General features: G+C 41.8%; 1 protein-coding gene across 4 annotated transcripts in view; it reads right to left on the bottom strand.

Moving 5' to 3' along the window:
* Window positions 1-12280, bottom strand: part of vps13d (vacuolar protein sorting 13 homolog D) — a 78472-nt gene that overhangs the window by 43866 nt on the left and 22326 nt on the right. For 3 of the 4 annotated variants that reach the window (XM_041946761.1, XM_041946764.1, XM_041946762.1), the window contains exons 21-35: window positions 10654-11709; window positions 10216-10306; window positions 9975-10101; window positions 9694-9874; window positions 9234-9458; window positions 7908-8052; window positions 7409-7616; window positions 5885-6056; window positions 5237-5352; window positions 4481-4705; window positions 4068-4363; window positions 2650-2783; window positions 2079-2234; window positions 1266-1446; window positions 977-1051 (exon numbers count right to left, since the gene is read on the bottom strand). In XM_041946761.1, the coding sequence (XP_041802695.1) occupies window positions 977-1051; window positions 1266-1446; window positions 2079-2234; window positions 2650-2783; window positions 4068-4363; window positions 4481-4705; window positions 5237-5352; window positions 5885-6056; window positions 7409-7616; window positions 7908-8052; window positions 9234-9458; window positions 9694-9874; window positions 9975-10101; window positions 10216-10306; window positions 10654-11709 (3388 nt within the window). The remainder of the gene's footprint in view (window positions 1-976; window positions 1052-1265; window positions 1447-2078; window positions 2235-2649; window positions 2784-4067; window positions 4364-4480; window positions 4706-5236; window positions 5353-5884; window positions 6057-7408; window positions 7617-7907; window positions 8053-9233; window positions 9459-9693; window positions 9875-9974; window positions 10102-10215; window positions 10307-10653; window positions 11710-12280) is intronic. The other variant, XM_041946763.1, reaches the window with a different exon arrangement.

Raw genomic sequence — 12280 nt, 5'->3', positions numbered from 1 at the left:
CATACGAGAGCTCCTAAGGTGAAAAACTGCTAAGAGCAGAGAGGAGGATTTTTAAGAGGCTTATGAATTTCTTAAGCAGAGGACAAAACGGTGGAAAGAGAAAGAGGTAGGAGAAATATTCTCCAAATGCTGAATGACACTGAGTTAATGAAATGCTACAGATGATATTGTGCAGGGATAATGTTTGTGGTCGATCTCATTCGAGATGCACTCACATCTCCAACCCAATGCAATAATGCTATAAAGCCAGAAATGAAAGATCACAGCCCTGAGATATTTGGAAGCTGGAAAAATGGAGCAGTGAGGCAGTGATGACCTTGGTCTGTTGCAACCTTCATCAGCAGAATGATCACACAAACAATTACAGCTCTTTCTCTGCGTCATATTGTTATTGTAGAGCCATGACCATTAACACAGCTACTTAAATATGTAGAGATTTATGAAAGGTTAACCATTTTCCCCATTAACAGGCCTATCAAATAGATCTAACACCAAAATTATCAGCATGGTAAAAATCATAAGCAAATAAATGTAACAATTATCAGCACGTGAACAGGTTACTGCATAAGTAGGCCTCTGTTTTGTCGGCTACTTTTAAAGTACGGCTTATAATTTATTCAGCAGAGATGTACATTACATCAAATAGAATTCATAATTACACCATGTCTGAATAGAGACTAAATTCTATGATTAGCCCTGTCTGTTTCACTGCCCATTATCACCAAGAATGGCATGTTTTTTTATCGGCTAATCGTACCTTTTAAAAGTATGTGTCATACCTAGCAATGGGGTCAACCAGGCCTTGTCACTAAGATTAACGTTTTGGTCTCTTTCTTGCTCAGAGTTGCTCTGAGAATTTTCATAAATCACTCCTAAGATCGGACTCCTTGCTAGATTTTTTTAGGCTGAGTTAGGAGCTCTCTGAGAATATTTGGTTTCAGTGTTACCAGGTTACAGTGTTAAAGGTCTTACTCACCTTTACAGTGGATCAGGGCTCTTTTGCAGTCCTCTTTCCTGAAGCCAAGGTCTTGTAAATGGGTCAGCTGGCCCTCTGTGGAGACAAAACACAACCTCAAAAATAGCTTCTGGGAACAGTAATTAGTAGTGGAATAATGGCATCGCTGCGATGTTGTATACTAAAAAATTTTGATGTGTTTCGAGCCACAATTCTGCCAAAAAAAAAGAAAAAAAACTGTACTGTAGTTGTTGGGATAGAAAAGCATAACGTAGACTAAAAATTACTCTATAAGCTGGTCTTTACATACCTATGAGGGTCTCAGTCTTCTGCCTGAAGTTGTCTTTGGGTGTAGCAGTGGGCTCCATGGTTTGTGCAGTGGTGCTGTCAGAGGGCAGTGAAGTGCTGGCAGTAGGTATGGACTTGGCGATGGCCAAGAAGAGCTGAATGTCATTGTAGGACAGACGGATGTCCAGAGCGGGAAACTGAATCTGCCAGAGAATCATATGCACAATTAAAGAGACAATCCACCCTGTTTATATATCAAAGTCACTTCACTAGCAATGAGAAGTACAATTTATCCTGTGAAAAGTTGAAAAATGTCTTCTGTGGTTTTGCTTTGGGAGGTCTGACAAAATTATTTGTGACATCACCTGGGTGTCTCAGCCTGATCTGGATCTACATATTTGTAAGAGAGAGCCTGTGTTACAGACTAAAGGTGAGGAGGTATGGGCATTTACCGTGCAGAAATAGGCTAATGAAAAACACTATCAAGTTGTATTACGGGAAATGCTTTATCCTTTAAGACCAGAAACAGCACGTCAAAGATTTGGAGGCAATGATGGGTACAAAATGCTGTCAAAGGGAGAGCTATGCTCATTTATATGGAATCATTTTGTTTCTGCAGTGACCCCACTTCCATACAGTGGCAGATGCTCCATCCATTCATCCATCTATTAGCTATATCTGCTTATTTTTTGAAGGGTTACTGGGGGGTTGGAGCTGATCACAGCTGACAAGGAGAACCCTCTTGCTGTGACGCAACAGTGACAACCACTGCAGCACTGTGCCGCCCCCAATTACATGATACATATATTCTTTCAGTTGAACGCTAACTCCTGACCTCCAGTAGCGGTGGGATGTCATCCACATTGAAAGCATCCAGTAGACCAGAGCTGCTTTGGTATGTGGGGCTCCCACACAGCTCCACCTGAACATTGACCGGGTCGATGATGGACAGTGCTGTCTCCTGCTCACTGCCCAACCGACACGAGAACACCTGGGGGTGACAAGATACCTCTGAATCAAAACTAATAACATTACGATCTGGACATTGGGTTATTAGTTAGTAGTACTCCTGCACTAATGAAATGTGTATAAAGGGTATGAGGAGGTATGAAGAGAATGGGGAGAAGGAGGGGGAATTGTAAGGCAGTGCTGGTAACAGTTTTAGCAGTAGCAAATGCAACAGTTACACAATTAGTACTGCTATCAACTTTCTGGGTAGCAATGGCATTAGACGTACAAGTGGTATAAGAGAAATAACATCAGCAGTAATCATTTATTTAAGAAAGTTGTTTCTTTGAGATTCAGATCCTTTGACTGAAAAAAGTTCTGATAAATGTTTGCAGTGTTAGAAGTAGTAGTTTCAATGTTCGAGCATAAAATGGTGCTATGACAGTGGGAGATTTCACCTCTATTCCTGCGAGGCTGCCAGAGAAGGGTCTGTCCAGCAGACGGGGTTTGTAGGTGAGGACTGTGGTGCCTTTTAGAATGATGGCATTCGTATCCAGGCATGACGAGTCCTCCACAACCACAAACTCTGTGCCTAAAGACCAAATAACAACGTAACATTTTAAAGACAAATTATGTAAAATCCACAGGGCAGGGAATTTTAACTGAATGGCATTTTCATATTTAATAAAATACTTCAAATGAAATGCTGGAGAGATACATTTTTTGTATAAGGTAAAACCCCCATACATGAAAATGTTCTTGTGGACTAAACCAAGCCTGGGAGCTCAATCTATTTAGGCTGTTTCTTAAATTTGTAGTGGCAGAAACTGTATGGTGTCCTTGGCTTTCCCCGAGAGCTCTGTTACGCAGTTTGCGCTGAAAGGTGAAAGCCGGCTTCATGTAATACAGTGTCTGGTGTGTGCTCACTGAGCCAGGTTTCAATAAAGCACAGGGTGACACAGGGTGTTTGTTCTGTGTAGGAGCAGCAGTTCATCCATCTTTTTTGGTCAAAATCCCCCAGACTCACCTTAACAAGCACACAGACTCTCCTTGTCTTGCCGTAGTCTTTGTAGTCTCTGTACAATGCTATCTGATTTCCCACTACAGTAGCCCAGAATGGACAAATGGGCAATCTTTAACCTCACCGCTAAATACGACTAAATCCTAGACACTGGACCTTTAAAAAGGCATAACGTGTGAAGGCTACTCCTAACAAATGGGAGCATGTCCTGAGTGCTAACCGCTAACTGCTGCTCACTATACTCTTTGTTGTAGCTATCTAGCTGTAAGAACTAGCTGCCGTTAGCTAGTTATCCAGAGCATGGAGCAGTGGGAAATAGCTGGTGTTTCCACAATGGCAACAGAAGTGAGCTCAGTAGCCTCCCAGTGAACACGGTGGGATAGGGACTGAACACAGCCACTGAGACCGAAGGTCAGTTTGATGACAGGGAAAACGGTTCAGAGGTGTTTAACAGCGGCTCTGACCAGGCCGGGACAGCAGAGCTGTGAACCGGGAGAGCAGCAAAAGGAAAGTCGGACATCATCAGCGCTGAAAAGCAGCGTCTAGAGCCAGAATATTTTCACATCTAACTTGTTGTAACAGTCGAAAGACAAGTTGGTATATTTTTATTTCTACTGTTTCTCTGTATCTGTGTGTTAAAATTTGTTTGTACTGTCAGAACTGTTAACTTTTCACATTCTGTCAGTAATTTTCATTCATTTTTTGAACATTCGAAGCAAAATTGTGGCCATATCTTACACATTGCACCTTTAGTGATGCTTCAGTTCTAATCAATCACATAGTACATTATTTCTTTCTATCAAAAACTCTGAGGGGTTACTGTGTTATCTTACTGATCTATCATTCTTCCCTGACCTGTGACGTTGATCTTGACCTCAAGGCAGCTGTCCTGGGTGACCGGCACTGTGGACCTCTTGGTGACGACACCGCTCTTGACTGTCTTTGGCATGACGGCCCCAGTGGTGCTGCTGGTGGTTGTGCCTGAATCGTTGCTAGGGTTACTAGATTGACGAGAGAGAGAATCAGTACCACCTGGCGCCTTCTCCACTGGCACCCGCAGGAAGTCTCGCACCCGCTGGAGCCAGTCGAAGATGAGAAAGACCCTCAGGTTATTGAGGACCACTGTGAAGCAGGAGGAGTCCCGTGTGGACCTGCAGGAAGGTGGAAGACAATTTGTGTGAACTTTTAACTATGTAACACTAAAATCTAAAATCTCTCTTTCTACTATGTTTAGAAATGGTCATAGGCTTGAACATTCGCAGTGATACCTATAATGTAGTTCCAGCTGCAGTGATGCCCGGTTAGTGCCTGTTTTAGAGGGCTGGAGGATGCAGTCAAAGACATTGGGCCTTGTGCCTTCAGCTCGACCAGTACTTTTATTCGGCCCAGTGTACCGAGTGTCATATGCCAGCAGGGAGTGCGATACCAAGTTGACAGACTTGGATCCATTGGAGAAGCTCTCAAAGAGCAGCTTGGATTTCATGAAGTCAAATCTTTGCAAGAGAAATACAAACAGAATTTTAAAAAGACATCTTTCTTAATGTCCCTGTAGATAAATGTCTACAATTCTCAGTTGTAACACAACTTAGTGATTCAACCTATATCTAGCCTGTGAAATGTATTTAGTTGAAGTCTCTTATACTTTAACTGTAATAAAGCCAATAAATGCTTTGTCCAATTTCTAACCACATTTTAGTCAAAATGATTGTTTCACCAAGTCTCCTCAAACTATCTCAGTGTTTCCTATGTTTTATATTTCCAGCAAACTTAAAATGATACATTTTGAGGAGCAGGTGAGACATTAACTAACACACTGTTGGGTGTGGCTTCAGTTGAGACAGAGAACATTTTTGATCACATCTACCCTATCACTTTCAACCAGAAAGGGCAGTGAAACACTGATTTTTCAGATTTTCAGTCAAGATAAAGTAACTTTACACTGAAAACACATATTTAGAGAATCGGGAAAAAATGCAAATCGAAATAGATTTTTATAGAGCTGTAAAATTACAGAAAAGATGAACCTTGCTAATGAGCGATTATGTTCAGTGGGTTTGGGGCTATCAAAGAGCTCCAGACTGACATCCATCATGTCCAGCAGGAACGACAAGTTGGTGTAAACATCTCCACTTAACACCGTCTGAGGACAGATACAACATCAGTTTATAAATTAGGACATATATGAGGGGTATTCTGAAATGAGAAAAAGTGACAGTTACATCATGAAATAGAGAACCATCATTAAAAGAGACAGAGAAGTATAAAATCGTAAATTTACTGATCAATGTATTGTAAACTATAAACCCAATGAGGGTTTTTTTGGAACTTGCTTTAAACAAAACTTTGGAAATAGCCATTGTCACTGTGCAATATCAAAAATATTGGCAAGAACATAATTGTAATTGAGCGTCTAAGGTGGTATTTGTGATATTAGGCTGTATAGGTGAAATCAACTCAATTCCTCTGCCAAGTGTGCAAGTCTCAAATTAAAAATTCACAATGAACCAAACATTCTTTAGAGTATTTAAAGCATTTAAATCATATTCAAGCCTAAGCCATATTTATAGGATATCAGACTTCTTTAGCTGGCCCAAGTGGGCAAGTCAAGTGGATTTCATTTGCTATCAGTTCAGTTGGATGGTCAGTGTACATGTGATTGCCTGCTTTCTCACATAGGTACTGGGGTCCTGCAGGTTGTAAGGTCGCAGGAAATCTTCAACAGGCTCTCCCAGATTGTTCTCCAGCAGCCCTCTGATTAGCTGATAGTGCTCAAGGTCCAGAGAGCAGTGTACTGACGACAGGCTGCCGTGGATGGACATATCAGGGACTGCGTGGCTCAGCTCCCTGACAACATCAATGAATACAAGCATGAGTTTGGATAATGAGTATAGTCCTACACTGACAATCGGTACATTCATACCTACTGCTTTCTTACAGACAAACTTTTAGCGCAAAAGACCAAAACCAACTCCAGTTCCTCTCTGAACAACTGCAATAAGCCACCCCCATTACTTATGTAAAAGAATTGTAGCAGTTCAAAACAAAAGGCACTTAACTGTAATGCTAATAAGCCAGAAGTATTAAAGCACTGTGCCAAGCAGTGGTTACTCACAGACTCAAAAATAATTAGCAACAAGTGATATGACCTGCTGCTGATGACATTTTGTAAATGACAAAACAGAAAGAAGGGTAAAGAAAGGATCAGATTTTGATTGGCTTATTTTAGCTTATTAGCTTATTTTTATCAAGTCATCAAAGTATGCCCAGATCTGCCCTGAAACCAATCCTTAGGCACATTTAAGAATACTGCATTTCCTCAAATAGTGGCTGGGACCTGAATTTACCTTAACTGCAAAGGGTACCAGACTTGTATTTAAAGGTGGCCTATACTACACAGAGAGCTTTAGATCTAATTCCCTGTATTTGATAAGTATATTAGATTATATTTAAATACTAAGCATTTTCTGATCTCATTCTATTTGCCCTATTAAATGTTTGCCTTTTTACTATGCTCTTAATACAAGTCAGCACATCGTGTATCTGTTTCAAATTAAAAACCCTCCAACATTTCACTGGGCGGACTTAAAAAACGCTTTTATTTTTAAACATTTAGGGATGTGTAATAGAAAATACAGTGACTCCAGAACTGCCATATCACACTTTATATGTACTGCCATCTTGTGGCACTTGTACATTCCTACAAAACATAGTTGGGCTGAGACTTAAAAATGCACCCCCAGTAGCTGGTATAGGACAATAACATTTTAGATGAGCAATCCAGAAGGACAAAATGATTGAAAACAATATTATATTGTTCGAATTATCAAATGAATGTGATTGAAATACACCACATACGAACTACGTTAAGCTTAGTTGGCATGCATATCATATAACATGCACCAGGAGTTTATCCACCCTTTTTTCCCCACCAAGTGGTCTGCTTTATGGTTGGATAAAAGCACTCCAGTTGATGGAGAGACAGCTTTGGCGCATGGGCCACTACATGCCGACTGTACAATATGGGGTGTAAGTACAATGTTTCAATTATGTATTCTCTTTCAACAGAGAGATACCGCTATAACAATTATAAAAAAAAATAAATGGGCAAGTGGAGACTGAGCCATAGTTCTCAACATGATTTCATTGTTGAAAAGGTAATAACTTTTGCCACAAATAAAACAAAAAGCAGGGCGTACTTGTCCAGGTTGCGTTCCACTTTAAGCTTGAGTCGGCAGCAGTCTTTTAGCAGGTTGTCTCCGGTGCGACGGACAGAATATGAGGGAAAGATGAGGTCTGCGGATTCGGGAGGATTACCACTACTGTCCCAGGGCTGACGCTCTGCAGCAAAGATATCCATCTCCTGCAGGTCCAGGGCAATGCAGTCTAACAGGCATACATGGTCTTCTGATGCGGAAAAACACATTAGATTGCACTATAACTTTTTTATCTGAGTATACAGTGGAGAGAGAAAAAATGGCATAAGCGAAACGGGACAAAGTGAGTCTTTCAAGTTAACCCTTGTAGCTCTATGATTAAAAACAAAAAAATTTTAACCGAGACATCGGGGGTTCAAAGCAACTTTCGAAGCCTCTTATCATTAGTGAGGTCACATTTTCAGGTGTCTTAGCTCTCTCTACAAACAATACTTGCAAGTGCACTGTATGGTAATCTTTCAAACTACGCAGCAATGCTAACCTTGGCTGTAAGGGCCATCCTCCTCAGGGGTCCTCCCTGTGTCTGGGGCCTGTGGCCTGCCAAGGTTGAACACTGTGGAGGAGGCAGAGGAGGCTCTTGGCTTCCTCTGCTCACTACTCCTCCCTGCTGCACTCAGGACATGCTCCTTTTTAAGAGAAAACAAAGAAAAAAGACATAAAGTTATCATTAAGTTAGCAAAATTTTACACACATACAACAGCAGCATGGCTTTAAAGGGGCCAATGCACAAAATAAACACAATTAACCAACGATTTGGTGTGTTTTTAATAAATACTAATAATTCAGCTTCCATGGTTTGTTTCACTATTGAAAAGGCATTACCTAATTTTCAACTTCTTAACAGTACAGAAGACAGTGTTCACACTTAATGGAATGAGGGGGCTGGGGCATCTAGTTGTGTCAATGACAAATGTAACAGAACAAGCACTTCTAACAATGATAAAGGTGATAGCTCACTAAATTCACTCAAAATCCCCGAAAAATAGTAACTCACTGACCTTGTGCCACTACGTCCAAAGACAGAAAATACAATCAACACAGCAGTGAGTTAGTCTTTTCCACTGTAATTTAAACAATTTGTCTCACTCTTTTTGAAGAAGAATTATTTGAATTATTATGTTGAACATTTTGATCCAGTGGGTCAAACACTGGGAGAACACATTCTCAATGACAAAACCCTGGTAATTAATTGATCAGTAAATCATAACGAGATTAGGCAGAGCAACCAGAGGACATCACAGGGAAACATAGACAACATCCCCTCTTTGACAAAATCATGAATCTATGAAAAAGCAAATATTTTACTTTTCAAAACTGTTGAACACAAGATATTTCTGACTTAACTGAGAAGCCAGGCCTGAGTGTATGTGCACTGGAGGTTTCATCACACTTTTGTATGTAGCATAATGGAGTATGATTGGCTTCAAAATTAGTTGTGATGTCACAATATCACCTATTGTACGTCCATGTGTTAAACTGAGATTTAGTTTTAGCACTGAGCAACTTTCCTCCTTCAGCAGATGAATGTGATAACAAACTGTGCACATCATTCTGTGCAGTGAAACATTGATGAGGATGTTACGGTCAGATTCTAAAATAACAAGATGATGAAAAAACATTAGTGCAGGATTTCCAACTGCTTCCTTAGGGAGTCAGGCCAGTATGTTAGTACGGTAGTATCAAAAACAAAGTTTCATGAGGTCATCCTGAATCTTTCAAACTTGGGAAATACCATGAAATAAATAAATGAATATAGTAAATGGTTAGGTAGCACTGCACGGGTGGCTCAACAGGCAGCGTGACTTACCAGAGAAGGGAAAAAGGCATGTGCCATGGTGAGTTTCTCTACCTTGTCTCTGAGGGAAAAAGTCCCATGAGCCCCAGCTGGCAGGAAACAGTTCTGCACCCTCAGCTGGCCAAGGTTGGCCACAATGACCCTTGGCGACCGCGAGCTCTCTGGGATGAGAATGACCGGGGCACCAGCCTCAATATCTAGCAGAACCCTGGATGCCCGCTGAGGATGATCCCGCACCTGCAGGGAGTCAGGAGAAAGAGGGCAGACATGAGAAGGCAAGAAGAGAGGAAGGGGACAAGAAAAGGGCAGATACAGGTAAAACAGGGTAGAGGAAAGACAAGTAGCAATAAGATGAGCAGGATGCAGCTGAGAATACTCATACTGCAATCTATAGAAGTTAAGTGGAGTTAAGTTATCTTTCTCACAGTGTGAGACTCTTTCATGGTAAAGTGCCTGAGCAGGCAGTACTCACAGCCTGGCCCTCCATTGCAGCCCTCTGTCTGCCAAGAACATCCTGTAGCTGGGTGAAATGTTGGATGAAGGCCACCACCTCGGCCTGGAAGCGCTGAGTGTGGACATACTGCACTGAGGCCATCTGCAAAGACACCTTGATGTCACATTCCCGCTCCAGGTAAGGATCAGGCTGGCCGTATCTGAATGGATCAGAGCAAAGGTGACTAAAAAAAGACAAATTCTTCAAGTTCCTTAGTATCATGCAGAGTAGTTGTCTGGTGAAACTTTTGTGATATATACTTATGGATGTTGAAAATAAGGGCCTCCCCTCCTTGTGTGGTGAAGCGCTCTCTGTAGAGATCACCATGTGGGGTAAGGTCACTCAGGGACAAACTTCCTAAACTGCCTTGTAATGCCAGGTCACCATCTGAAGCATCAGACATTATGTGATTACATTAAACAGTCAACCTAGTTATGTAAAAGAAAGTAATGCTGTGTACGGGGTTGTTTTATCTAAGATTTTGTAGTTTTTCATACACACCCAACATTTCCAGATGAGCAGCTAATTTGGATACACTTGCTCTGGCAAGCTCGTTGAGTTTCTTGTTCAATACAAGAGACAAAGAATGAACCTAAAAATAAAAACAGACATCTTTAGTAATGATGCATTCACTTGAGAAAGCTGACCATTATATACAATGGCTCTGTAAAATAAATCATCTACAATATCTGATTTCACTGTAAGAAGTGCAGTATAGCACATCTGTCCATTGCAAGAGTGGACACTAATATAAATGAAACAACCTTTGTAAAATGCTGGTAGGTGTGGCATAAGAAATAACATTACTTATTTATACAGTATCCACAACAACATTTGCACCAACTGCATACGAACATGTAATTGCAGCCTACCAACTTCACTTGTATTATTCGGACAGCCCAGCCTCTTCAACTGGATGCACCAGCCCCAGTGACTAACCTTTAGGTCCACTTTAGTGTTTATAGCCTCTGTTGTCTCCTCCTCACTGATGTCTGGCTCATACAGAGGATGTCCTGGCACAGGTTCAGGTGACATAGGGTGCACCTTCACTGCATGATTATTGGCTGTGGAGCCAATACCAAAGAAGTCAAGGATAACCACCCACGTCTGTAGTGTGATCAAAACGTCCAGGCAGTTAAAGTCAACATCCACACTTCTTCCCACACTACCATAACGTGTTTTGAACTCTGGATGGTTCTGGTCCACCAGGAGCACATTGATATGAACTAAGGAGTCGTCAAAGTCTGGGGGTGGCTGAGGAGAGGGTGTATGGTGGGTAGGAGAGGGAGGTGGAGTGCTGGGACAGTCTGGGTCTCTCTTCGATTTGCGACTGCTAGCTGAAGGGGTGCTGGGATGCCTCTGGTAGAGCTGGAAAACGTTCTGGGCCTCCTCCATGTGCGCAGGCAGTGAGCGAGGCATGTCTGGGTACAGAGCACAGGATGCTGACGGACAGCTTTGGGAAAGGTACTCCTTTGGACTGAAGGTGGAGGGCTTGGGAGCTCCATGAGACACCATCAAATGTTTGTACTTAGACTCAGGGTTCTGCTCCAGGAGGTCCTCCATTAACAGGGAGCGCAGAGCCAGCTGGACTTCCAGTAGGTGTGGGTGGTCTTTGGTAAAGTCTCCCTCGAGATCTTGGAAGCGCAGACTGACTAAGCCCTGGGAGCCCTGGGTCAGGTCAGCACTGAGCTGGACCTGCAATTCTGCCACATGCAAGGTGACTTTGAGCTGAGTATATGAGGGAGTTTGAAGAGTGGGTTTGTGAGACTGTAGAGGCAAAGGAGATGGAAGCAGTGAGTGGGAGAAGCTTATATGGGGAGGGTCCCTTGCAAACAGACCTCCTTGTGGGTCAGGAAAGCGGTGAGGTCTGGTGGAGGAAGGTGTTGGTGGTGGGGGTGTAGGCGGTTGGCTGGGTGTGACACGTTGCTCCTCAATCAGGAACAAATTGTCCAGGGTCTGGAGGACTTGTTCATACACAGGCTTGCACAGGAACACCTATCACCAGAATGTCAAATATTGATACAATTAATGACCAGTCAGTGAGCCCGCATCAAAAATTAAATCTAAAGTCCCTGCACACCCACACCAATGTTTTCACTTAAACTGACTGAATATCATACCTCTGCTCTAGTTGAGCGTGGGAAAGTTTTGCTGGAATTACATGAAGTTAGTAAAGTCCACACACTAATATGAATGTTAAAGGTATAATGTGTCCTGCCCTAACACTAACAAACTCACAGGAGAACAAGGGAGATGTCAGCCAAACCCATACCATGATGAGATGAGATCTAGTGAGCCAAAATAATTAAAATTACCAATGTAAGTTTACCGTGGATGTGCAGGGCCTTTAAAAACTTCGATCAAAGATGATCAGTGATAAAAAAAGCCCCTGCATTTAATGTTACATTCATTTGCAATGCAATCTATTGTAATTCCTTTAAATTCTCAAATAGTGTGTGGATTCTTTATCTATTTCAACTACAGAAAATTCCTAATTTTCTCCTGCATACTTATTTTTCTGTTATCCTATTGATGCCATTTTCTGTAAATGCAAAATGAACATGTT

This window comes from Chelmon rostratus, chromosome 10, assembly GCF_017976325.1.
Source record: "Chelmon rostratus isolate fCheRos1 chromosome 10, fCheRos1.pri, whole genome shotgun sequence".
NCBI lineage: Eukaryota > Metazoa > Chordata > Actinopteri > Chaetodontiformes > Chaetodontidae > Chelmon > Chelmon rostratus.
Note: the sequence above shows the minus strand (reverse complement) of the source record. Positions and strands in the feature narration are given on the sequence as shown.